General features: G+C 31.8%; 2 protein-coding genes across 3 annotated transcripts in view; one reads left to right on the forward strand and one right to left on the reverse strand.

Annotated features, from left to right (window-relative positions):
* Positions 1–4,432: 4,432 nt before the first annotated feature.
* Positions 4,433–13,414, forward strand: LOC130630027 (uncharacterized). The gene is made up of 2 exons (XM_057443426.1): positions 4,433–4,799; positions 10,817–13,414. Exon 2 carries the CDS (start codon positions 10,874–10,876, stop codon positions 12,416–12,418), a length of 1,545 nt encoding a protein of 514 aa, XP_057299409.1. The 5' UTR covers positions 4,433–4,799; positions 10,817–10,873; the 3' UTR covers positions 12,419–13,414.
* A 933-nt stretch (positions 13,415–14,347) lies between these two features.
* The window catches only part of LOC130630026 (hippocampus abundant transcript 1 protein-like), a 28,764-nt gene continuing 15,352 nt past the window's right edge, over positions 14,348–27,759 (reverse strand). The window contains exons 1-13 of one of the 2 annotated variants that reach the window (XM_057443424.1): positions 25,867–27,661; positions 25,387–25,504; positions 25,218–25,313; positions 24,474–24,536; positions 24,274–24,401; positions 18,843–18,957; positions 18,043–18,261; positions 17,783–17,896; positions 17,400–17,471; positions 17,209–17,321; positions 16,194–16,291; positions 15,558–15,739; positions 14,348–15,445 (exon numbers count right to left, since the gene is read on the reverse strand). In XM_057443424.1, the coding sequence (XP_057299407.1) occupies positions 15,218–15,445; positions 15,558–15,739; positions 16,194–16,291; positions 17,209–17,321; positions 17,400–17,471; positions 17,783–17,896; positions 18,043–18,261; positions 18,843–18,957; positions 24,274–24,401; positions 24,474–24,536; positions 25,218–25,313; positions 25,387–25,504; positions 25,867–25,874 (1,554 nt within the window). In that variant the 5' untranslated portion in view covers positions 25,875–27,661 and the 3' untranslated portion in view covers positions 14,348–15,217. Of the gene's footprint in view, positions 15,446–15,557; positions 15,740–16,193; positions 16,292–17,208; positions 17,322–17,399; positions 17,472–17,782; positions 17,897–18,042; positions 18,262–18,842; positions 18,958–24,273; positions 24,402–24,473; positions 24,537–25,217; positions 25,314–25,386; positions 25,505–25,866; positions 27,662–27,759 lie in introns of those variants that run through there. The other variant, XM_057443425.1, reaches the window with a different exon arrangement.

The raw sequence follows: 27,759 nt of genomic DNA on the forward strand, positions 1-27,759 counted from the left end.
ATTACAGTACAAACTTCATACTTTGAAGTAAATAAGATAAAAAGCACTTTTTGTTTTTTAAAAAAATTAAAAAGACACAGTCACGTTATCTCAGCAGTTTTTTAGTGGAGTGGTGTGAATTCTATTGCAGTTTTAGCGCAGCCTAAGTACTACAGACACTAGGGCGTACACTTAGAAGCCAATTGTTGCGACACGTGAACATCGCAAACAATACTGACTTTATGTGATTAACAAGAACATTGTCGGTACTTTTGTGTAAACCAAGAGGCAAAAAACAAATTCAAGATGTATATGATCGTATACTAAAATAACTAAAAATATCTGACATAAATAAAAATTAAATTTTCATAACAGTGCGTAACAAATATGATCAAACCCCCACCCCTCAGGCATTATGTAATTATTGAATGGTCTCTCTAGCTGTATAACTTTTTTCTTTGGTTTTTGTTTTCAGCCGTAAATCCTTTTTGTGGTGTTTTCAGAAACACATTTTGTTTCGAAACGTGACATTTTTCTACCTATAACTGGTGTGGCGAAATTTTGCACAAGTGTGACGTTTCTGCTTGCTAGCTATACATGACAGACCAACAAAATTTGTCGGCCGGTCATGTATAACTAGTTAAGAAAACTTGTTAAGCAGTCATATCAGTTGTTTAGCTATAATAATTAGAGACGCATTTAGCTGGTGTGACTAAACTATACTTTAGGAAGAGCACTTGTTTTTTTAAGTAGAAAAATGAAAAAAAAATAAGATTTTTTTTTATTTAGTAATGGCTGATTACGCCTGCCTAAGTACATAGTAGCAAGATTAGCTAGCTGCATGTATTTTCTCATCCAGCTAAATTGCCAAAGTCATGTTTTTTAATGAGCTTAAAGAAGAACCTTATTATTATTCAAAATGTCAACAATGGAAATCTGCCAAAATAACATCTTAACATCATCTCTCACCCTTTTTTAGTCAATCTTTTTTAACTTCCTCATAATGTTTTTTGTAAGGAAATCCGCCATCTTTATAGTAAATTGTAGCATATGTTATGATGCGTGAATAAATTATCTATGTCGGATGTACGTCAATCGCATTACAGAATTCACCAGCCTGTACCAGGGGTAATTTCGCTGCCCGCCTCGAGGTCAAAAAGGCAAAAAACCCTGGGGATGAGGTTCTTTAGTCCTAGGGCTTTAATGTTCTCCTTATATACTCTTCCGATGATTTTTTATTATTATTCCGTTTTCCTGTAGTTCTGTTAATTTGGTGACCTGTAAAATTATTTATTTTGATTCACAGCAAAAAAAAAAGAATATTTTCAGTTGTCATGTTATAGACATAATTGGTGCCAATTATCATTCGTACCAAGTTTTACTTACGGCGAATTTTCACTTAATAATTGTTAGTGGAATTAATTCGCCTAAACTTTTTTCGCGGGAAATAATTTCGAAGGCGTGATTTCTACTTACGAATATGTAAGTTCACTTTTAAAAGCAAAGAAACATGGCTGCTTCTGTTATAATAAAGATGAGGGTAAGAAGAGCATGATTTTTAGTTCGTAAAATATTTGCTGAAAGAAACTTTAAAAGGGAAATATCACACTTTAATTTAAGGCTTAAAATATTTCTTAAACAATTTCGTATGCTACGAGTAATATGAAGAGTAAAGTGGGTAGCACCTAGAATAACAAAATCCAACTAAGTGAGAGCCAATTGCTTTTTGCGAACTTTTTTCACATTTCGCTTAAATTTATGTATTGGAAATCAGCCTTTACAACCCAACACCAGAGAACGGCATGGATAGGGTTACGCTAACCAAATTGAATTGTCAACTTTGTGGTGTGATAAAAAATTATTGAAAAAATAAGCAGGTTTATTAGAACATTAGAACATGGTTCATTTTACACGATTCAACCAACCCATACTTCTAAAAAAAGTAAAGTTTTCGTCAGGCTAGTGTTTGGGCTACTCACAAAGTCACATCACATAGTATTAAGCAAGTCCGGTTTGCCGTTATCCGAGACCTTACCTAAACAGATTAAAAATTATTTATTTTGAAATTACTGCGTTGTTAAGCGGCCAGAGAATCTAAACTTCTGTGACCTCCGCATATGAGTTTCAAGTCTCAGGTCTGCAACATTGACGAGAGCAGTCTTGGTTTTTTCTAGCTAAGTTAAATTTACATTTTTATGCATAGGAGTCAGTTTATTTGAGCTAAAAAGCATCTAATAATGTTGATAAACTAAAACTAAACTTTGCCCTGACAAATTGATTCCAATTTAACACAGCTATGACATTTTGACCATTATAGCTATGAAGGGTAGGGCATTATGTCACTTAAAATTTAGCGTTTTTCTTACCGGCGTTCAAATGAGTATTGTTTTTGTTCGTAATTTTTAGGCACACCAAAGCCATATTGAAAATTTTATCTTAATACTCTAATACTCTTTAACAAACATATCAGTAAATTACCCATATTCTGGTCTGCAAAATAGACTTATAAAGAATGCACTCTCACTAAGTCTAGATATTAAAAAAACAGGGATTACAGCAAGTATAAAGTTAAGATATAATATAAATAAAAAAAATCTTTTTTATTTTTTAGATAACACCCCCTGTCAACGAAATAGCTACCCCCGGAAAGTTATTTTAAGACGGTAGGAAGGCATTATGCCCCTTCCATAATTTTATTAGATTTGAAATTGACCAATAATAAACTAATTTCATACCAAATATGGTAGTTCAAACAGCAGGGATATTTAAATAGCCGGTATTGACCTTTTTGTATCATGGTGATAACCATGTATCACTTTTTTAAATGAATGCTGATCTGTTTACTTTTCGGGAGAATATTTAGGTCTTAGCAACAAATATTACAGAAACGTTATATTTGCAGTACAAACAAAAACAAGTACCATTATTCTCCCTATTATTTTAATCTCCATGACAACCTAACAACAACAACTATATAGAAATTTTAATTAAAACTTTCATTTCTTCCTCCCTCTTGCTTGTTAAACTTGTCCTAACCTCTCTTATGTACGCGGTTTGTGTTTTGAGGAATTATTGTATTTATTTAGGAAGGTTAAAAACTTATTTTAAGCTAATTTCTTTTACCTCCATTCTTTTTATTCCTCGGTGGATCACGCAGATCTGCGGTCGAAAATCGTTGCTATGTAAAGCGTTCAAGTTCATGTTTCAGAAATTGTATGCATTTGGATACCCAACGGTGCCAAACACGAACCAACTAGTCCCTTAGCCACGAGTCTTATTAAAGAACGGGTGCAAATTATTAATTGACTAAACACTCTGCCTATTCATCTTGATCAGCCTAGCTGAAAATTTAAGTGTCCAAAAGTACTATTTTTGTACAACATTGTTTTTATTGTTGCCTTATAATGACTGTAGCATTTATGACGCCAGCATGGAAGTAGTGCCTGTTGCTTATTTAATACGTCTGCCGGATGTTTTATCGACGCATCACTTTCAGTTCTGCAGCATGATTTAAAGATTTCCTTGTGTGATGTCAACTGTCATGGCATTGCTTTGTAAACAACGTCATGTAATTAACACCCTTCCTACCGACTCTACAAAATTGCGACATTTTGTAAGCACTACGTGGACTCACCATGACTTTACGACGGTCTATGAAATATGAGCTTCTTTTCAACATTGTGATTCACTAATGACGTCACAGATGACGAACGTTATAAACATGTCCACGCTATTTTTTGTTGTTGTTTTTTTACCTTGGTGAGTGTAAACATGGATTTTTTGATATTTTTTATTTATTTATTTATTTATTTATTTATTTATTTATTTATTTATTTATTTATTTATTTATTTATTTATTTATTTATTTATTTATTTATTTATTTATTTATTTATTTATTTATTTATTTATTTATTTATTTATTTATTTATTTATTTATTTATTTATTTATTTATTTATTTATTTATTTATTTATTTATTTATTTATTTATTTATTTATTTATTTATTTATTTATTTATTTATTTATTTATTTATTTATTTATTTATTTATTTATTTATTTATTTATTTATTTATTTATTTATTTATTCTAACCGCTTTGTCTTTAGTGAATGAGAACTGTTTACATTAAAGCAATTTGTTTACTTCGTTAGCAGTAATACACAAAACAGAAGTCAAAACTTAACCTTTAGGACTGAGTGAGATTAAACCAATTATATGTGAACATGAACGAGGTAAAGACATTTTGTCATACTTAAAGAGAGAGTTGTTAGAGTCTCTACGAAGAAGAATATTTATGTCTTCGTGTCCCAAAAATCATAATTTTTGTTTAAAAGTGTCATCGCCCTAATCCGCCTAAAGTTATGGATAATGTGATTTTTGTTATTGTAGCGAATCAACTTTTATCTGTTTTAATTACAGCGATGGGTTGCCGTATGTTTACTTGTTTTGTTTTTTATATTATTTATTTATTTTCTTGTCAGCGAAGAAAAGAAAATTCGTGCTTTTAATGTAAATATTGTGTCGTCGTCTCGCTTTATGAACAAAAGAAAAACTTTTCGGAGGATATAATGGTAAGCAAGGGATATAAACAGAAACATTTTTTGTTACAAATGTTGTGCGTTTTTATTAAATCCAGTCGTGTTAAAAGATAGAATTAATATGTGTTATTATACTTTTTATACAATGGTGGTATTATTCATCAGTGCGTAATATTTTAAAACACAAAAACTTGTAGTCTGTGGCTTTAAAGTTAGAATTGATTGTATGTTGTTGTTTTCAAGAAACGAAACACATTGACGATTTATGTCGCATATATGGCGGTACGTTACCAAATTTTCGTCTGTAATTACAGTTGTTTAGGGTAGTTGTTGTGTTTTTGTGCAGTAGTTATAAATTGCAACTACAAACAGATTCCGGTTAATTGATAAATCGATAAATCTGACTCTTTATATTTTAAATCACTTTGAAGCTTCATTTTTCTTATTTTGTTCGACAATCAAGAAGAATATTATCAACATGATATGTTTTCTCTTTAGTTTTGGTTTATGTTCTTATTTTCCTTAATTCAGTATCATGTGTTTATATCACATTTTTTATAATACAAACTTGTTGTTTTATAAAACGCATCAGATTTTCGCGAAGAATATAAACATTGATTGGTTCTAAAACTAAAAACAACCTAAATCTGAATAAAAAAGAAATTCTTTTACGAATCTTTCACAAGCTGTTTCTTCTCATCGTTTCTTTCCTCGCATATATTAGTATGTAGCAAAGTAGTAGTATTCATATTGGATATCAACACTCTCATAAAGGTTTATTAGCAATGATAACACCCCAAGAAATGTCCATAATTCCTACTAAGTAAGAACAAAAAATTAAGAGCAAACAGCCTCAGGTTCAGTTCTTATGAAAATAAGCTTGTCACAAAAAATTTGACTTCAGCCGTTTAGTTCGAGTTTTTTATATTTTTCCACGTGATCAGCTTGTTTTGTTCCTACAGTTAAACATTTTTTTTGCACCTAACTTACTGTACATAGAGTAAATGTAATGAAGTTGTGTGTTCACTGATTTTTGTAAAGGCAACGTGAAAAAATATCCCACCATCATGTGACAATTATCTTGGTTAAACAAAATAGCCAAAAAATTATCCTCTTTAAATGCCGAGTTAAAAATAGGCATATGTTTGTTTGTTTGATCTTTGTAGTACATTTGATATCTTGTTACCGTTTGAAAATGTAAAATATATTTTTTTCAGATGCGAGAGAAGGATTAAAAACATTTTGTAAATATTTTGACATGTACATGAACATTTTTTTTCTTTGTTTTATTTACCTAACAGATGAAGTTTATTCAATTCGTACTCTATCAGCAGTACCATTTTAAAACAGCCGCTAACAATCAGCAAATTTATAGAAAGTTAAAAATGTTTTGCAATAAAGAAATTGTTTAAGCTCTGTTGGTTCTACTCTTTGTGCTGAATATTTGTAGTAAGAAAAACTTTTTTTTTCAACAACAAAGCATCGTTCGCACTGAATTCGTTAAAACCGCGGTATTATACAATTTCTAGGTGAATATTACTTGTGACTACCGCATGTGACTAACGCCCTCGTCGTTTATTTTAAAATCAATTATTATAGAAGCGTGGACGTTTATTTGAAATAACATTTATCAACCATCTCACATTTTATCAGATTGGGTTAGAAATTTCTTTTAAGAGCCATCAATAGGTAGATTCTCATGTTTGTCCTTTTCAAATAAACATTGGCGTTTTTTTAAGCATTCTAATATTGATGAACAATATTGATGGGTGTCAAATACAATATGTAGAAATTAAGACTATCTTCAAAAGAAGCATTGTAAAAGCCAAAAACACCTAAGTACCCTGTTTCGAATCTATTAAATTTCGACATAATTGTTCTGAGAATAACTTTAATTGAAAGAAGCCAATTGAAGATGTCAAATTGAAAATCTTAATTTTTATAAAAACGGTGTAGCTACTCGCGTAAAAACTGAAATGCGGTGAAAGTTTTGAATGACTGATTAGAAATATATTGAATTTAGTTTTCTATACTTTTGTTGGCTAAATTATCATATCAATAGTTACAAAGTGAGAAAAACTTGAAATTTTCTTTGTTCTTGAATCAAATCTATTTTTCTGCGATTTATGACATTTCTTGATTTACAAACTTTTTGCATTCTCGAAAAATTAATAGTTCCAGTTGACCAAGGATATTGAGCTTCAATCTTCAATTATTTCTTATCATTCTGATTTTGACAGACTTAAAATCTATTTATCTGGTTATATGGTACAAGTATGGTCTAATTTTTAAAGCCTAACTAAATTGTGTTTGTTACTTTGTTGCTTATTGTAATATTCTGAATCAAAAAGTGTCTTTCAAAACATCAAAACAAAGAGAAATTTTGCGAGATCATTATGTCCCATTTATTCACTCATGCAAAACTTTTCAAATTAATTATTTCAATTTTTAATTGGATTTATTATCTTTAAATTTGAACCTCTTGTTGTTTACATAATGAGAAAAATTTGTTCTCTGTTAAAGGAGAGGCGAACTGCCCACGGCACGGCTGCAGAATAAAAGTTCATGATGATAGTGTTGATTTTAAAGACCAGACCGACTGGCTTGGTCTGCTTTATTATAAATCAATTTACAGGTTACAGCCATCATACACAAAAATATTCGTACATAAATACATACACTCTATTCAGCTACGAAAATTCTGTAAAACATGTTGTTAGAAAGATATATAGATACTTAGTTGTAAAATATAGTTATTTACAACGCCTATCTACAACGACTCTCAAAAGAGGCAGAAATTATGTCACAATTTTGCTACAAATAGAACCTTCTTTTCTACTTGCCATTTTTTTCTAGATGACGTTTTAACCACAAGGGTGTTCTGATTGGTTACTAAGTCACATACTGTCAGAAATAGCTTCAAAACGTTGGGTAGAACTATAGATAAACAAATGACGTCAGAAGGAGAGCTGAGCGGATTTCATATTATGCGTACCCTTCTAACAGCCCGTTGTAATAGTTTTCAAAATGATAATCGGTAATGTAAAGTAGGTCTTTAAATTTTCAATAATTTTAGGGTTAAGGGAGGCCAGGGCTTGCGTTGCCTTGATATAGCATCAACCATTTTGTTGGTGATTCACTGGCTGGAAAAATTACATTTTATCATGTAATTTTTACTTATTTAAGTCGAGGTCTCTGACACTGCGTCAGCAGCAATGAAAAAGAAAAAAATGTGTGTTAACTTGCAGCCTAAAATTCCCCACCTTGGTTCGCATAATTTTCTGTTGTGACCTTTACAACAACTCTAAGTATTTTTTTCATTGGAGTTATCAATATCATAATATATGACGTAAACATTTTACCATCGCATGTGTTTTTGGTAGAACGTCACTTGACGTTATTTAGCAACAAAGAGCAACAAAAGCCTCTGCAATGGAGCTTAGGATCTACCATCCAGGAAGTCTTAAGTAAAATGATACCGCAAAAGAAATTAAGAAGTTAATAAATAAATAAATAAATAAATAAATAAAAAAGATCAAAGGAAAGTAAAGTTAACTTTTTCTGAATGAAGAGCTCTTAACATATTTGTCATACCATAGCCTTCCATGACAAAAAACGATTTTTATATTGTTCGAGAGATGTTGTTATGGGTTGTCGTGCCGTCGTTTGGATGATGGATGTAAAAACAAAGTATTAAAGATTATTAAAAAAGAACGTTGAAAGAATTTAGAGGATATTTATATTTTTTATATGGTGAAGAAAATAGTGTATCGATATTAAATATGTAATATAAAATGAAATAATTTAATATAAAATATATTAAATTATTTCACTTTTAAATGACATTTGTCTGGAAAAACAAATATTATAGCGATAACAGCTTCTTTAGAAGATGTATGGGAACTTCTCTACTACGGGTAAAGTTTATATAACTCGCAATCTTTGAAACACGCCGTCCCCAGATCGATGATAAGCTGGATAGTGATGAAAGTCATTTAAAACTCCTACTTTTATCCGGTGTTATATTTTAAAAATTCCAGATTTATTAACTTTTTAAAAAATATCGAATTTGTTTTTTATAAAAAATCAGTTGACATTCAAAAAGAAAAAAAAAACACATTTGAATAAAGGTCTTGTGGAGACACATTTTTACAGTTTAATGCTATGTTACGTTTCACTAAAGTTACAATTTTTTGTCGCGAAACTTTTTCTAAGCATCTACATTTTTTTGTTACCTAGCTACATTTTTTAGCCAACTTTTCACTTTTAAAATCTCGTTGCATCTTTTTCTATTTCTAAATATGTCTCATGCGTGCTGGACCATTGTGTACTAAGGATGAATTGATGAATTTTTTTTTTCAAGAGACTTGTTTGCTTTGAGAAGTACATCCTAATCGACCAAGTCTGATAGAGTAACTTAAATTGTACGATGCAAGTATAATCGGTTGAGCTGTCATTGAAGTAAAATTTCATTCTTTGTGTATCTTATAACAATACTCACTATAAAATGAAACAAAAAGTGGAGAATATTCTGAGAATATGCTTATCTTAATATTTTGCTTACATCCTAAATATACACAAGAAACAACACGTTCTTATTTTTAATTTTAATAAAACTAAAAGTACCAATTAAAATGATATATTTAAAAAAATTCACCAAATGATTCTCCTTCATAAAATAAAGTTGTATTTCAAGCTCTAAAGATATGCCAGAAGGAAATACAAGGCTGTATTTAAAAAAATAATACGTATCAACAGGAGTGTCGGAGGAGATTGGAAATTAATTGAACGAACGAACAGCGAATAAAAAAGAGTGCATTATCGCCTTCTTTTTTCCTTGGAATGATTTTAGTTATCAAACACTTCGTTTCAATTTATCATTTCCTCTTTCAGGTGATCTTTTAACTATGATAGCACACAAATTCTGTCGCCATCCAATTTTCAAATAACATTTTATGATCAACGGTCTCCTTCCAAATATACTTGGCATTTGTTCGGCTTCATGTAAGTGGGGCTTGTTTGTAGAAACATTTCTTTAACAGTTGATTTGCGTGGGACGAGTTAGATATATATTTGGACGAGTGTGCTTGTAAAGTGTCAACACATAACATCTTCGCTTCTTTTTGATCTTTTAAAGTTTCTAATCCAAATACATTGAAATAAATTGAATTTTGTATACAACTTATTTTTTTTTTGTTTGAGCGCTATATCTCAGTAAAAAAATCATCTCTCTCCTCCCTCTCCGTCATAAAAGCATTGTTTATCGTTATATTTAAAAATAAAGTTGAAATAACGCTATATAATCAGGGAAGATCAAGGACCGGTTTTGCTGCCGTAACACAAGGTTGAAACTTTATATATATATATATATATATATATATATATATATATATATATATATATATATATATATATATATATATATATATATATATATATATATATATATATATATATATATATATATATATATATATATATATATATATATATATATATATATATATATATATATATATATATATATATATATATATATATATATATATATATATATATATATATATATATATATATATATATATATATATATATATATATATATATATATATATATATATATATATATATATATATATATATATATATATATATATATATATATATATATATATATATATATATATATATATATATATATATATATATATATATATATATATATATATATATATATATATATATATATATATATATATATATATATATATATATATATATATATATATATATATATATATATATATATATATATATATATATATATATATATATATATATATATATATATATATATATATATATATATATATATATATATATATATATATATATATATATATATATATATACTATTTAAATACACTAATTGGTTTTTCTTTTGTACTACATATGGTGCTTAGGTAGATGTTTCATATGGGAGATTGGGGCGAGTTGATTGTTTTTACGTTCATCAAGTTTACTGTTGTGACACGTCTTCTTTTATAAGAAACAAAAAGAGGTTGCGGTTATAGGTGCTTTTAACTGCCAGCTTACTTAATATTGAGAAAATTGAAAACGTAACTTAATATATAGGGATTTTGCTGAAAAAGGTAGAGGGAAAAGACAGGCGTCTTGATCGATAAATTTCAGAAAATTTCCTTTACATTTAAAAAACATTAAACTTTAAATTAACATTTTCGTATAAAGAAAAACATATATAAATCATAGTTTAATATTTTTCTTGTTTATTTTAATAGATAAAATAAACTGTACAGTGTTATACAAAAGAGAAAAAAGTGTGAGGTGAGAGAGAAATGTTATCAATGGACCATTCGCCGCTACCCTCACCAAGACTGTTGTCTTCGAACGATAATTCCCCTTTTCCCTCGCCATTTCATTCGCCTGGCACATCACCTGGAAATTCTCCAAACCCCAAAAGAAAGGTATCACCGATTTCGCAAAAGTCTTTCGCACTTTCACCAATGGCATCTCCGAAATTGACACTTAAAAGAGCAGGTTCTTATAGAACAAAAAGCAAAAAAGTTACAAGCCGTTTAGATGATATTATACAAAAGCGGAAGTTAGGAAACCGAAACAGGTCTCTTAGTTCGCCAGATATTAACAGCGATTGTTCTAACGATGAAGAACGGGAGCAAACTCTATCGTTTTCAGACCATTCTGATGAACAATCAGATAATGGAGAAAGAAAAGAAATAACTGAGAACTCATGTGCAAAAAACCATGCCAGAAAACATGGCAGCAGAAAAGGTTCTTTCACCGAACACAAAGAGGATAAATCCAAAAGTCCAACTATCCGAAAAAAATCCTTAAATGCACTGATGGATTTAAAGAACATGGTGGTAACACACGGACCAAGACTACGTAGGTCTCAATCGCAACGGTACAGTCGAGATAAAAAGAAAGATAATGTTCGAGACCGAAAATCTTCAAGTTTTACAACTGATGACGAGTTAAGTCAATACGACGGGCCATTGATCAAAGCTACAACAATGTTTGTTCCAGGATATGACTTTAAAACAAAGCAAAGCACACCGTTAACACCCAGGAGACAAAGTACGCCGTTATTTCAACGTAGAGGATCACGGGAAAAAATTCATTCAACAGACTTTAATAACACTAGACAACAAAGCACTCCAAACCTAACTAGGAGAGGTTCTAAGGACAAATTAAAAGTTTTAGAAGCATTAAAAACAGATGATACGAGATTTAAACGTTCCGATAGTCTCCCCCCTTCTATCACGCTCAGTACTGAAGAGGATGATTATGATGATGAGGACACGTTCGCAAACGGTGACCCTGAATACATCGCCATTGTTGATCGGCAGTCCGCTTTAACGTATAGACACAGGAAATTTGCTGAGAAAAAGAAAACCACTGCATTAAATTTGCCGACCAACAGTGGACGAGTGAAACAAATGTCCAGCGGTTACGAGCATGGTACAGTATTTTGGAGGCGATATAAAAAGAAAATGAACATGGCGGAATTAGAACGCAAACATCGCTCGTGCGAAATAGTGCATGACAGTATATACAGAGAGAGAGCGAAATCTTACGAAGATGGTTCAGCATACTGGAGACGTGATGACGAAAATCGTAATTATCTCTCCTCCCCGGGTAGTGAAAGCGGTTACGCTTCTCCAACGGATAATGCGGACCATAACACTAAAGAGAAACGTCCGGTCAGGCCAACTGTTTTGCATACGACAAATCTTGATGAAGGCTTGTCTAATTCGTGGAGTTATAGCCAGTGGAAAACCAAAAACAAGCAAACTCGACATAACCTCACACCAGATCTTGTTCGAGTGATTGCGACTGATTTATGTGTTACCGAATTATGACTTTTATAGCAGCTACTCATTCGGGTGTGCCAGAGTTATGAGTTTTACAGCTGTTTAATATTTTATTTATTACAAAGGTTTAAAAACCTCCCTCTGACTAGACATCCAATACTCATGAAATATTTGAATTTGCGTGAAAATTTCTCTTATAATCTAAGGTTAAGCCACAAAAACTACGTTTTATTATAAAAAAAACTTCGCCCATGCTGCGTTCCTATTTTTGAAATTTCGTCTTATTTTTAGGGTAAGGCAAAATCATATACCTTATCAATAAAAAAGGTTGATGAAATTTGACTAAATTTGGATTTAATGACCACTAATTTTCACTGACCAGCTATTTTACCTGCTTTAAATTTTACTTAGTTTTTTTACCGATTTTGTTACCATATTTTAGTCATCAACATTATGTTTATTTTTGACCCAAATATGGGTCAAAAATAAGCGGATACAGGTTTAATATTCTCAGTTTTCATTTCCAATTGAGATTGTGATATAAAAAGGAAAATTTGTAAAGATTTCTTTCATGTATTTTATGTTATAAACTCAAAATACACCGGCTACAAAGTTTTACCGTAAATTTCCGCGGTACCGCTACTAATGTTTAGGACAACCTTGACGTAATGTCCTGCTGTGTCGCAAACTAGGAGGATCTCGTAACTCTCTAGCAACCTTTTCTCGCAACTTTTTTGATACCAATATTACTAGATTTACGGCACTAAATACAAAATACTAATCGGTGTCAGTAGAAAAATCTACGGATTCGCACGTCCTTTTTTAGACCGCATTGCGTACATGTCGCTACTTGCGGTACCATTTTGCGTTTCAGACAGACACACAGACGTATACGGGTATTATAATATAGGTTTTGCAAAGGCATATTTTTAATATGATAAATATTTAATCCTTGCTTGTTGCAGCAAAAATAGCATTGCTGACAAAGTTGTACGTATCTGATATTGTTTACATTTAAAGCGAAAAAATAAATTGTAAATTTTACTGTTTGTTTTTTCTTAGCTCGCTATGTGTAAAACAAAAACCGGATGTTTTTTCTTATAATCAACAACAGCATTTTCGTAATTTTATGGACAGAATTGCTACTGTTGTCTACGTGTACGCCAGGTGGACAACTTATAAGATGCGTTAAAGCGGATTACCATTCAATTATTTCCTTGCTCACGCGTGTTTTCAAACTTAACATTCAGTCGTAAAATTACTTTGGCTAATTTATGTCTCGTGTCTTTAAAAAGATATCCTTCGTGCCCTGCTTTAGCATTGATAGTCTTGTTTGCACTTTTTAGGATTATGTTTGGCTAATTTTTAACAAGCTATCGCAAAGTAGGATCTGTTTCTACTTTTTTGGGGGACCGATCGCACGCTGTAGAATGATGCAGTGATCGGTTTGAATAACAACTGCGCATGCCCATATCGATTTACTGTCTTACAAATACGTTCGAGCGTGAAAATAGTTTAAATGGAAATCGGCCTTTAGTTGTATCTCGCCAACACAAAATTTCCCAAATTTTAATTTTTTTATTTTTATTTCGGTTACAACAAATTGCATTAACATTTATCATATGGTTGAGTTTTTCCGCACTTGGCTTATCTACACGAACTATATGCTATATTTTTGTTTCATACCGAGAAACAAGTGGCGAGTATATCAAATTACGGTGATTTATGCTCAGTTTATATGATAGCTAGTTATGGCAATTGCTCTCGAAAAATATCGCCATATTCTTTTTGTTTTTTAGTTCTCAAAATTCCGTAAAAATAAAGATGCTGACGTACCAAAAATTTAGCGCATAAGTAACCCAGAATGCTACTACGTGCTAATGTCCGCTCTGAATTCTCACAAATCCAATTTGCGTCAATCTAATAAAGAGATTGCTGTTGACAGCTGTCTTGGTTAAGAAAAATAAAAAAAAAACATTGTGTATCATAATGACATTTAATTTAAAACATATTCACAAAATATTTCAATTTGCCAAATCATGACAATTTTTAAGCAAAATAAACATCTTTTAGAAAAACATATTGTTAATTCAAAAGAAGTGTCCATTAGTTCTCATGCTTGACAGTGCGCACAATAACGCATGTATCTTTGAGGTTGTGCAATTAGCATCGTCGCATTACCTTATCGACTTTTGCTACACACTCCTTAACCGTAAAAAGGTGACCAAAAAGATAAGGCTGAAAAGCTATATTTACCGATTACATACTTTTTATTTACAAATACTTGATGCTAATAATTTACGAAATCCAACACGATTTTTTTAATATTTTAAAAATAAAACAGTTAAAATAAAAATTCCTTTTCAAAATAGTTCTAATAACTTTATACTTCACGTAAAAAAGCAGGTTTAAATATAGAAAAAGATTCTGAGAAAGATATGATGAAAACAAATATGATAATACAGTAGCTTCACGTACGAAGAAGAGGAGAAATTTCAAGACGTGTAGAATAGGAAGGCTAGGTTTGGATAAATAATTATTAAATCGAATTCAGATCTTCGTCTGTAAATACACCGTTATAAGAAAATAATCGTTTTTTTCTAAAAAAAATTATGTTCAATTTTTAGTGATAACTATACGATATGAGGAATATCCGCCATCGGTCTATCGTGTACAATAAATGCAAATATATTGCTGACAGATGCTACGCCAATAAAGAACGACACAACTCTGATCACATAGCAGCTACACTGCACCTGTACGTAACACTTACAATCCATACTGATAGTTCTTTAATATTTCCTTGACACGTGATATTTTCACTATCCATTCAACTGAGTAGAATTTTCAAGTTGTTGCATCTTCTCGAATTAAAATACTCTGTTCATTTGTTTCATATTCACTATCAAACGAACTGGTAGATAATGTCCTACCTGCGGTGGAGTGTGATGATTGTCTTTTTAAATTTCGATATGACGTTGTCGGCTTCATGTCGGGCAAAAACAACGCCGTCAGTAACGATAGAAATACTAAGCATGCGCCGAATAAAAACGGCGGTCCAGGTATAAATGCGTACTAAACAGAAGAGGTGCAGACAAATTTTTCTCTTTGTAGATCAACTGTATGGAAAATATTCACAAAGAACTGTTTTTTTTTTAAAAAAGGAAATAAATAAATAAGCACATACAAATTTGACAGCCATGCGTTTTATACTCGGCGAAGTAATGTTGTTTAGCAGAGGTGGTGTAGGCGATACATCCAACTCTTCTTGTAAATTCACGTGAAAGATATAAAATATGACACCATACAAAGCAGGTCCCAGGCCGTTGCATAAACCACGTATTCCAGTCACCAGACCCTGGACAACGCCTAAATATTTAATTCAACGTTTTATTTCTTGGATATTTCTTTTGGCTCATCAACGTTTTAATCATAACAGCCAAAATTCTTGTTATCTCAATTCCCATGAACAAAAAGTACTGATTCATTAATTTTTCGTTTGATTACAAAAAATAGGTTTGATTTTTAGTCGCACTATTTTTAATGATATCCTAAATGATCAAGTTAAGGGGGCTTCACAATAACACAACTCCTTCCCAATTGCGTAAAAGAAGCACTATCTTGAGAAAATCGACAACTAGCGTCAGCTTGATGCTACATTCATACATATGTATATTGTTTAGATGCTCAAAAATAAACACAACAGTTGGTAATACTGTGACACAAATTACGATGTGCGTAATCATCCTCAAAGGGTTTGATAAAACAAACCCTAATGAATATTCGACTAACCATGTTATCAGATTCTTCTGTAAAGGCTTACCTTGCTGATCTGAGTCTGCATTACATGATATAAGTGCACTGATAGCTGGATAAGTGAGGCTGGACATAGCAGCTAGCGCTCCCGCTGCCCACATCATCCTAAAAACGAAAAACATTTAAGGACTTGTAAATACAACTACATCAATGAAAGAAACTTCCACGAAAACAAAATTTAGCGAACTTAGCGGTTTTGACTAGACATCGAATTAAATTTCCGCTAAAATTAAAATTTTGTCACTGCCCGCCAAATTTCAGAAAATTAAAATCCTTTAATCATAAAAATATCTGATTGGTAAAAAAATGGTATTTTTGAGTTCTTGGTTGTCGAATTTGGCGACGATCGACTTTTTACCTAAGATAGTAGTTGTTATTACGAAAAACTTATACTTTTGTCCAGTTTTTTTTTTAAAACAAGCCTTTATCATCGCCAAAATATTTTTTTTGCTCTCCGCCAAATTAAATTCCTACCCAAAGCTTTGTTTTCATCCGCAAAAATAAATTCCACCCGTTCTGACAAGTTTACTTTTCACCAAATCTTCTTCCCTAAAATTTCTTCCCTTAAGGTGCATCGATTTTACTCACTTAGGCAAAACACAAAACACACCTGGCCAAAGTCAAGCTAAACGGTCCAATGAACACAAGTGCGAAGCTTTTCTGAATCTTGCTCGACATTTGGTTGTCAGGGCAAATGTAGTAATTGTAAGTACGCTCACCTTTTGCGGAGCTACATAGGTTAAAAGGTTCCACTAATAATTTATTTATACATGCAAAACATACTGGTCAAACATCTGTTCTTGTCAAAAAGTCTGTGGTACTAAGTGCAAAAAATGCAGACGTTAAAAGCCAACTCTTCAAGATTTAAAGGTTATTGAATTGTAAACACAAAAAGTTTGAATTATGAAGTTGAGTGCATGAGGTGCAGAACTTACAACCCCACTCTTTAGGATTTACCAAGTTAAGTCACACATAACTATAAATAAAATAGTCATAGTCACACATGTAAACTAAGTACTTACCACACTTGCGTTCCCAGGGCATACCAAAGTAACTGGATCATTTGAAAAAACAATGCTAAACTAATGCAATTCTTTAAACCCAACGACTTGATAAGTAACGTGAGGACCAAAGTCTAAAAAAAAATTTAAAATAAATTCTTCCTAATACAATGTCTACAAGTGAATAAGAAAGTTAAAATGCGACTACACACCTGCACGACTACTGAGAGAAAACCAACGACTGCGATATATATAGCTACATCTTCCCTGCTAAAATTTATCCTCTACAAAAACAAAACGAAACAGATCCACACGTTCGTACACACACACACACACACCACGTTATCATGTGTAAAAAATGTGTAACTTCTTCGCACAAGATTCTTACGGTATACACAGAACGTTCACATTTTGAATAAACACTTCAAGAATTCCTAACAAATAACGGATGTTAAATAATACATCGGCAGCAATGTTACTTATGATCTCCTTATAATTAAGGGGGCTAATAAAAACAAATGACTGTATTTCAAAAGATTTTTAAGGATTGTTACAGAATGCCTTGTGATTTTAAAAACAAAAAATGAACACTTACATGTTGTAGATATAAGAAAATACACGAATATTGTCCGGCTTCCGGCAGGTACGACAAAAATATTGTAATACACAGCAACAGAACTAATGGATCATGACCAACTTTGCGGAGTGACTAAGTTAAAGCAAAACTTTCTTTCATATATCACATTTCCATGAAGATTAGTTAATTAGAATAGCGCAAAGCTAATAAGGTAGGTAAATGTCTTCTTTTTTTAAATACGAAAAACCCCTTACCATAACAAAACAAATTAAACTCACATTAAATGGATCAGCCTTTTCCCAAGGAATCGGCGCTCCCCAAGATGCAGGCCTCATTCGTTCAGGTAGAGATTCAGGAACCCAAACCAAAATAAAAAGGATATCAAGTAATGCGATGGCGGTTGCAAGAGCAATGACGACTGAATCACTGTACACACTGCTTAAGTATGCACCCAAAGCCGGACTAGTGATTAAACTAGCTGCAAATGTAGCAGAAACCTAAACACGTAGAAAGATATTAACATAAACACGTAGAAAACGAGAGACCAAACTGACGTAGTGTACTAACAGATATATTCAGTAATTTGGTTCACTAGAAAACTTAGGTTATTATATACCGTTACTGATATGGAAGACCGGCAAGTTAAGTCTTTAAGTCGACACGTGATTACCAGCCTGCTTCACCGATATTCTTGAATAGTTGTTCATAAAGAACAACTTTTAGAGTGTCATTGGCATTAACAGAATAGCTTTTTACAGAGAAAAGAGCGACCATAATGCTTTCTAAGATTAGAAATTAAAATTTTTTTAGATTTGCCCGATTGCGTATAGGCAGTTTTATAATCATACACTGAGATTACTATGCCTCCCGCTATTGTGTTTTTATAGTTTTAGGATGAAATACGTCACATTTGACACTTTTATAGCACTCCATTTCTGACAAAGATTGACATTCCACCCCGAAGATCTTGAAAAATTATTCGCTCTAAGCTTTTATGAACCTCCACGTATCCTTGTATAATTGTATTAGGATTTTGAGAAACACATAAGCCAAGGTGTTCAGTATAAAAAAGGCTTACCAATCCATACGCATGACTCCTTTCAGATTTTTCAGTACAATCAGCCACATAGGCAAACACAATTGAAAAGGTGACAGCAAACGCCCCTGATACTGACAAACATGCAAAAAACCACCTGTAAAGAAGCAAGATAAAATGTGTGTTTAATTTACATTTTGGATGCCTCTTCGAAACTTACTGCTAATGTTGCTGTAGCTTTATCTACCAACCCTGAAACAAATGTTTTAACAAACAAAAGAGGAACAGGGGTTAGGGAAACAGAGATTTGGAAATATTTTTATTTAGTTTTTCGTTCAAGACAGAGGACAAGATTAGTATTTATATAAAATTGAATTTTCAAAAATAATGTATATTAAGCAAAATACAAGCATTTACAATTTTCCATTTTTGATTACAAAGTTAATTTTTTCGACGTAATAGATGCGTATCGGTAGAGTCGTTTTAATGAAATCACATCTGCATCTTTGTCATCCTACTGTTATATGTATATTATTATTTTATTTTATTGTGTATAAATATGCCTTAGGGTCAACATATAAAAGTTTGCGATCACCTGCTAGCTTTGTCTTTTTTTTTTCTTTTTTTTTGAGGTATATACTTACTATGGGTGTAATGAGGGAAGCCTGACGCAACTATGACGTCATAACCATTGAAATTCTAAATTGCCCTTATTCAACATTAAAGTGAAAATAAATAATAAGAAACACATTTCTGGTATCGTCTTATCATACCCTTTCAGTTCAACCGGGATAAATAACAGCAGAATTTGGACCTCTGTTTTCATTTAAAAAACATACAAAGCCATGAAAAACATGTAGCACAGTTAAACCTTTTCCAAATAGAGCTTTAGCATTTACATTTTCGTTGAGCAAACAGCCGCGTGCATGCGATATTTTTTCCTTGTATTTAGTCGATTTTACTTTAATTCTGCACACTTCTTTTATAGTTTTTAAATAAGCACAAGCACTATTTGATAATTTCAACACACCCACTGTGGACAATATAGAAAAATATCAACTTCATACACAAGATTTTGAAAAGTTTATCTTCAAAAACATCCCTTTTAACTACAATCACAATTACCTACAATTAAAAATGCATGATTGCATTTTTAAGCACTTTGCATTCACACAAAAAGTGAGGAATTTAAAGACATCAAAAAAGAAAAATAATATTTCCCAGCAAAAAATCCCAAAACAAAGAATTTTAGAGAAAAGACATTGTACTTAATCATTAAAAATTTTCTTAGTTGTAGCAGATAAGTATCGACTAGCCGTATTTTGTCTGTTCAAAAGGATTACCGATATTCCTTTGATTTCCGCGATTTTTAGAAACCAGGGGGCTGTTTAATCGCAAATCCTATATTATTATCGAAATAAATTCTAAAATTAATTTATTTCTGTAATTAATTTAATTGCTTTAATTTATTACCATAAGTAAGAAAAATAAATTTAGTGATAAAAATGAATGCATTATTTTAATACGCCATTTTTAATAATTACCCCCGTGACCTCAATCGCTGTTTTTCCTCAGGAGCTACAGAAAACAAATGGGACATTTTACTGATAGTTTTACTGACTCACGAAAATAACACCACCAAATAAGTGTTTCATCAAGCATTCAGAAACAAAAAAGAAAAAAAAATATAAAAGTATATATAAAAGTAAATATAGAATTATAAGGGTTTTTCTGAGACTACTCATCAAGTGAGTTTTTTCCCTTTACAGTAACCTTACCTTAAGCGCTCCACAGAGTGTTCAACGCCGAATCACACCTTGAACTGTGGCTTACCCTGGCGTTTTGACGCCGGGGTAAGCCACAGTCTTTAATAATAGCCGTCGTCTGTCTGTGTGTCCGCGAAAGCGGCGTCCCGTAACAGAAACACGAAATTTTTAAAATGCGCACGAATATCAAATGCGATATATTTTTATCCACTTTGTTGCGACGGGTAAATATAAAGGACGGGCGAACCCGTGGACTTTTCCACGGGCTAACGACTAGTCTTTATAATAATACGCTAACTGTGTGTGTGTGTCTGTCTGTCTGTAACAGGCAAAGTGGATGTGTTCATGATGTAGCAGAAAAACTTATATCTAATATGCTAATCAGAAGATTTAACATATTAGTTACGGCGCGACGTCAATAACACTACTTTAACGTCAATATCCTATATGAAATTAATGAAGCCATTACAGTGCACCGAAAACTTTGAGGCCAAATAAATTGAAAACGAGGTGGTGACGTCAATGATTTTTCACCGCGTTGGTAATTAGGGACCACCTTAGATCAATTTGGGTAATTTTCCCAAACCTGGGTCCACAAATCCGTTTCGGTAAAATGGACGGGTTGATGACGTCATCAAAATACCTTCAAACCCTGATATCTCTGCAACCGTTTGTCAAAAGTACACGATCCAATACATCTTGATCAGCGTTTCAAGATTTATACGATGAATGCAACAGGTATACAAAATTCTGAAAAAAATTTGGGAGTTTTGATGGGCCATTGGTGACGTCAGCAAAATTTTTAAACACTTACATCTCATCAACCGTTCATCAAAAGCACATGGTCATATACACTTTCTTGATCAACGTTTCAAGATCTATGCGATAAAGGCAACGGATATACAAATTTCCAACAAAAATTTCTTTTTTAGCGGGTCGTCTTTGCTGACCTCAGCACAATTTCTAAACCCTTATATCTCCATAGGCGTTCGTCAAATACATATGACCCTGTACATTATTTTAATCAGCGTTTCAACCTCTACACATTACAGGCAACGCATAAAATGAATTTCGCCAAATTCTTTTTAGCATATGCACTGCTGACGTCAGCAAAACATCTAAAGCAATCTATTTTCATTTTCCTTTAATGTTGCCGAAAAATGCATGTCTAATATGTTAAATTTTCTGACGTTACGGCACGACATCAATAACACTACTTTAACGTCAATATCCTATCTATATATTAATACGCCTTGTGTGTGTGCGCACGGTGAGGCCATGGCACACAAACCACGGGTCACTTTCTTACGACGTGGCGTTACGCTAAAATTTACCAAGTTAAAAAAACGCAAATCAGGGGGTTACTATTTAAATATTTAATTCCCTTTTTTTTACTTTAAAAAATAAAACTCTTTTTCTTTATTTTATTAAAGCTAATTTTTATTTTATTTTTAAATGTCTTTATTTGTTTTTTTGTTTTAAATGCCCCGTTGATCGTTATAGATAGAATATTTTAATTTTACCCCCGGTTTACCATGTGCGCGCCGTATCACACGGAAACAAAGTTTATCAACTGAAAAATGAAAACCGAAGCGAAGAAGGTTGTCTCTTTTTCAAAGTAATCCTGAAAAAAGTTATTTCAAACAATGTTTACTCATCATGAGGTTAGATTAAATATTTGTTTCTTTTATCATTTTTGTGTTCTGGGACCTAGGTTGCTTTCTTTTTTAAAAAAACTATCGAATTCGAATGATAATTCGAATCTAAAATGTAAAAAACAAAACTGTTGTTGTCGAGCGAGAATAAAAAAAGGTTTATGTTGTTGTCAGAAATATTTGTTACAAAGAAGAAAAACGCACGATGATATAACGTGAAAAAGAGAACTGATTGGAAATGTTAAGACAATTTAGCTATACATTTTCAATTTAAAGATATCTTAAGAATATGTCCAACCTCGATTGTTTGTTCTAAATAAATATAAAAAAAATTTGCCATTAGCTATAGCAACTTATAGCAAGCTTTATTTTATTGAGGCATTATATATTTTTAGGCCGCGAGGATAGTATTTGTCAAGAAAGTTAAGAACTTTTTTTTGTAAGAATATACTCTAAACAATGGGTCAGAATATCCTAAGCTTGATTGTTTGTTTTAATATAAAAATTTGTATGATGCACAAATTTAATTAGAAGTTTACTTTTTTATTGCGTATAAATCTCACAAACTGAATCTTTTTCTCTCCAAAGCAATGGGCAAGTACACCAGGGAAAGTTAAGAACATGAAGGCTGAAACTAAAAAAACACTATTCTTATAAAATACAGCGTGTATATCGTAGAGAAGAACTTACATAAAATGTAAAAAGTAATTTTTTTGTTGTTACTGTTTTTAACGCTACGAAGTGGTTGATGTCGTTATAATAAACCTTAATGTAAACAAAGTTAAATCAATGTTTACATCTGTTACGTTATCGTTTGAAATATATTCGATTCTTAAATTCGAAAACACTGCATTGTTATCATGCACGGCACGTTTACGCATTGGGAGGGTTAGTGTATGCAATAGACTAATTAGCTAATTTGGTATGATGCATTAGAAACTGGAAATTTTGCAAAATTCTTTTTGGTGTGACTTAACGATTTTTTCTAATGTCTGGTATACTATTTTCCTTGGTGTACTTCTGGCATGGCAAAGCAAGTATATAGTTTAACAGATTTAGCTTTTTACATAACCGTTGTTAGACACCTTCGATTATGTTAGACCTTTTGCATTTTTATTTTATTTTATTTTTAGTTTGTTGTTGGACCTGCTTATATTTTTAAACGTTCTGTATAATGCAGATTGTGAGCCAACCTCAATCCCAGGGTTTTTTTTTCTCTTTTATTTTTATTTTTTTTTTATTGCTGTACATGCTAATTTTTTTGGACGTTTTGTTTCAGCGGTTATAGATATAGAATAATGCAAATTGTGACTTTTAAAAATTTAAATTACTATGTTCTATGTTTTTATTTGGCACCCATCATATCGACTCGATGAGAGATTCAGTGGATTCTTCCTCGGGACTTCGGCTAGTATTAAATTAATGAAGCCATTACAGTGCACCTAAAACTAACGATGGGGTGACGTCAATGATTTTTCACCGCGTGGGTAACTAGGGACCACCTAGGACTAATTTGGGTATTTTTTTCAAACCTGGGTCCATGAATCCGTTTCGGATTCGATGGGTTAATGACGTCATCAAAAAACCTTCAAACCCTAATATCTCTGCAACCGTTTGTCAAAAGGACATGATCCTACACATTTTATTGATCACTGTTTTAAGATCTATACGATGAAGGCCACAGGTATAGTAATTCCTAAAAAATTTTTTAAGGTTTAACGGGTATTGCTGACGTCAGCAAAATTTTTAAATCCTTCATTTCCTTAACCGTTCATCAAAAGCACATGATTATATACATTTTCTTGTTCACCGCTTTAAGCTGTACACAATAAAGGCAACGTGAAAACAAGCTTCCGAATTATTTTTTTTGTGGATGGGTTGCTGACGTCATCAAAATTCAAATAACAATTCTTTTTCATTTTTACCTGCCTCAGTGGAGTTTTCCACGGGCTATACAGACTAGATAATATAATAATATTTTCCAGACTATAAATATTCGGCAGATGTTTCGCAAATTTTCTGAGAAAAACTATAAAACAGCTTCAAACTTACCAAGGATTGAATCGAAGTAATGGTATTGGTGCACAAGTAAAAAACACTGTCAATAGCAAAAAAGATTTCCTGCCCCAAACATCAGATAATGCACCAATTAATGGAGCTGATAGAAAGGACAAAATTCCCTAAGGTAAAAACATGACGTGAAAGACAGTCCCAGGATACACAAAAATAATGCTACAAAACAAAAATCTTACTTTTATTCCTTGAATTAGACCATTCATTAAGAATGTATTTTGTGGAAATGTTTCCCCCAAAACCTAAAACCAGATTTGTCACATTAAAAAGTAATATAATTAAATGGCACTGTTAATACCACAACGTAATGAATTATAGACATAGTTTTAACGCCATTGCAGCTAATATTTAGAAGATTTTATAGTTAAATGCAAATTTGAAAACTTAAGAAAAACTGCCAAACATTTCTCTAGATTCTACTCAGGGTGAGTATAAAACCGGAAGTGCATCGGACATTCACATATAAATTTTTTTTTTTAATTATCTTCTCACAGCGAATTAGTACCAATAAGGCAAATAACTCTAATAAATAGCAGCACTTTATGTTAAAATGACTGATAAAATTCATTAGGAATACTGTTTAATTCAAGTTTGAGAGCATTAACTTAGTCCTTATAAAAGATCAGTAGTGAGAGATAAAGGTATTTAGTTTCAGATTGTTAAGAAAGTGAGGGAAATATGTAAACAAATTTGACTTTTGACAAATTTGACAAACTTTATCAACAACAGCGCAGTAATTATGAAAGTGTGAGCAATTTAGGAAGGCAGATAAAATGAAGGCTGAAAGATTTAAACACTCAATTTAACACAATGAGAAACTCAACCCATACAGTTATTAATATTGCTAATAATGAAATTCTAACACAAGCCAACAATTACCCATATTACCTTTTTGGTGAAAAGGCCAAAAACAACGGACTTACTGTTATAGTTGGAGATGTTAGAAGACCCCATGCGAAGAATTCCAAAAATATAACAACAGTAGCATGATAAACACTGGGCTTGTCCATCCCTTCAACCTATAAAAAATATATTATTATCCAAGCATATTGAAAAAACCCTCAAAACACAGTAGATTAAAAAAAATGTTACAGCATCTTCATTTTCTTTTGGTGGTCTCCAGTTTCTACCAGTAGTTGCATCAGCTGAATAAGATAACATCTGTCTGAGCTTCTTTTTTATAGTCTTTTTTCCATTCATGTTATTTATACTAAACCAAAATATGATGCACATCTTAATTTAGACGTTTTATAAAAGCAGCCCCACCCTTCCATCTCAATAAAATAAAAATAAATTAAAGAATGCACTGGTGATGTTCCAGCAGGAGTGTCATGTGAATAAATATTTATAGAAATCATATTTCACTATGAAAATGTCAGAAAGTTGTGTCCTGTGTAGAATTTGCTGATATTGACTTAGGACTTGTTTAATCAGGATTAACAAATCGATGCCCAGGCTTGTAGTTGTAGAGCTTAGTCAAAAGTATATGTACTACTCACTTCAGTGACAAAGGTACATATAGAAAGTGTAACAGATGAATGTTCAGGAAATTGAAATAAATAACTTTCCTACATCTTCATAAAAGATTTGTAACACCACTAAGTTCTTCCTAAACATCAGCGTTCACGAAACCATCATCAAAGTTCAAGAGATAGTAAATAAGGCACAGTTTTTGCAAATAGTTACATGACATTGTTCTCTAAATTAAAAAATTTTTATATTTCAGGGGCATAATAAAAAGCAGAAAAAAAAATTGATTTTTTACGTAAAAACCCCTCCAGTCATTTTAACGTTTAGTAACTAATAACCCATCTAGATATCAATATTTTTGTCGAAAACGGAAGAAAGGACAGCTTAAATGCAAAAAGTTTTGCAATCTTAGAACGACATATGATGTACAGTAATACTTGAGAAATCAAAATTAATTTTTAGATAGATTAGTCGAAATGTGGGTCGAACCAGGTGGACAATAGTCAATTTTTATTAATATGTTTTTGCACAATTAAAACCAATTTCTGATGCCTTTTCTATGAGCACATCCTTGTTCCCGAATTGAAACCAAATACTAAGAGGGTGTTATGCAATAGAAGGGCAATAAATATGCTTTTATGTTTTAAAACAAGTCTCTACAATTCCCAAAACTCCAATTCATACGTTAAAAACACACCTAAGTTAGTCTAAGCCTTAGGGATTTTCCCGTAATTTCCATTTAGGGAAGATATCCAGAAATAATGAATCTACAAATAAATAAATAAACAAACAAACAAACGTTGAAACATCCTTTCACTACTCTTAGTGTCAGTACCATCTAAACCTGAGAAACGTAAGTACTGTGATGGAGGTGTTTAGACTGAATAAGTGCTAGAATTGTATCAAGTCAATTTCCTTTTTAATGTGGTCAACTTCACCATACCAACAAATCATTAAATTGGCTAATTATCAAAAGCATTGACAAAGCAAGAAAATACAGACATCTGGGAATGATCTCTTTCGTCAGTACTTTCATCTTCCAAGATAGTGAAAGCACCGGAGGCTATCATTAATAAACTAAAGATTTCTTAGCACTCAATGCTGAAGCATAAGTTGAATTACCAAGACCATGTTCCAAGTGCATGGCTAATCTTTGTCTCCTATGCCTGCAATAACTTTTAGCATATCTTCAAAGTTATATTTTACTGCCCATTTCTTTTTTGTGAGGTAAATAGTTTTAATGAATTTCTTTATCAAGTCCATATTTCCTTGGCAGTTTTAGTTACCCTTGGTTAATAATATTTTAGTCTCACGTCTATTTTTAACAGCTTATGTTTTTCAGAGTTTTTAAAGGTTTTTCAATAGTCATCATGGGAATCAAAGTACTCTTGGCAAATAGTAAAAAACCAACCACTCTTCACATTACTGGTAATAGAATAAAAGGTATACATCCTTTCTCACTTTTCTGTTAAATTGAGTTCCTGTTTAGTTCTACCATCACAATGTTTTTGCCTCCTGTTTTTGTTTTTTAGTTGTCACTATAACTGCCAACGTCGCTGCTTTGATCACTTTCAGATTCATTGCAATCCATTTCAGTGAAGTCAGCTACTATCAGGAGGTTCGGAAATATTCATAGTATTGGCAGTATTTACAGTATTTACAGACATACAATTATTTGTGTATGTCTGTATTTACAATTAAAATGAGTCACCCAATTTTTTAGGTGGCTCATTCAGATTATATGTTCATGTAGAGGAGGATTTATTCAACCTCTTGTTGTGACTTCTTTATTTAGTTTTAGGTCTACCACGGTCTGAAAATGTTGTAATTTATAAGTGACACCCTATAACAAAAGTATAGTTGGATTCTGAAATAAAGATATTTTGATTTGATGAACTATCTAATGACTAGAACAAATTCTTTCTTTACTAATAAACAATATATACAAGATAATGCCACACTAATCCCCAGCGCTTCTCTTAGGTCATTTCATTC

The sequence above is a fragment of the Hydractinia symbiolongicarpus genome, chromosome 2 (assembly GCF_029227915.1).
Source record: "Hydractinia symbiolongicarpus strain clone_291-10 chromosome 2, HSymV2.1, whole genome shotgun sequence".
Lineage (NCBI taxonomy): Eukaryota > Metazoa > Cnidaria > Hydrozoa > Anthoathecata > Hydractiniidae > Hydractinia > Hydractinia symbiolongicarpus.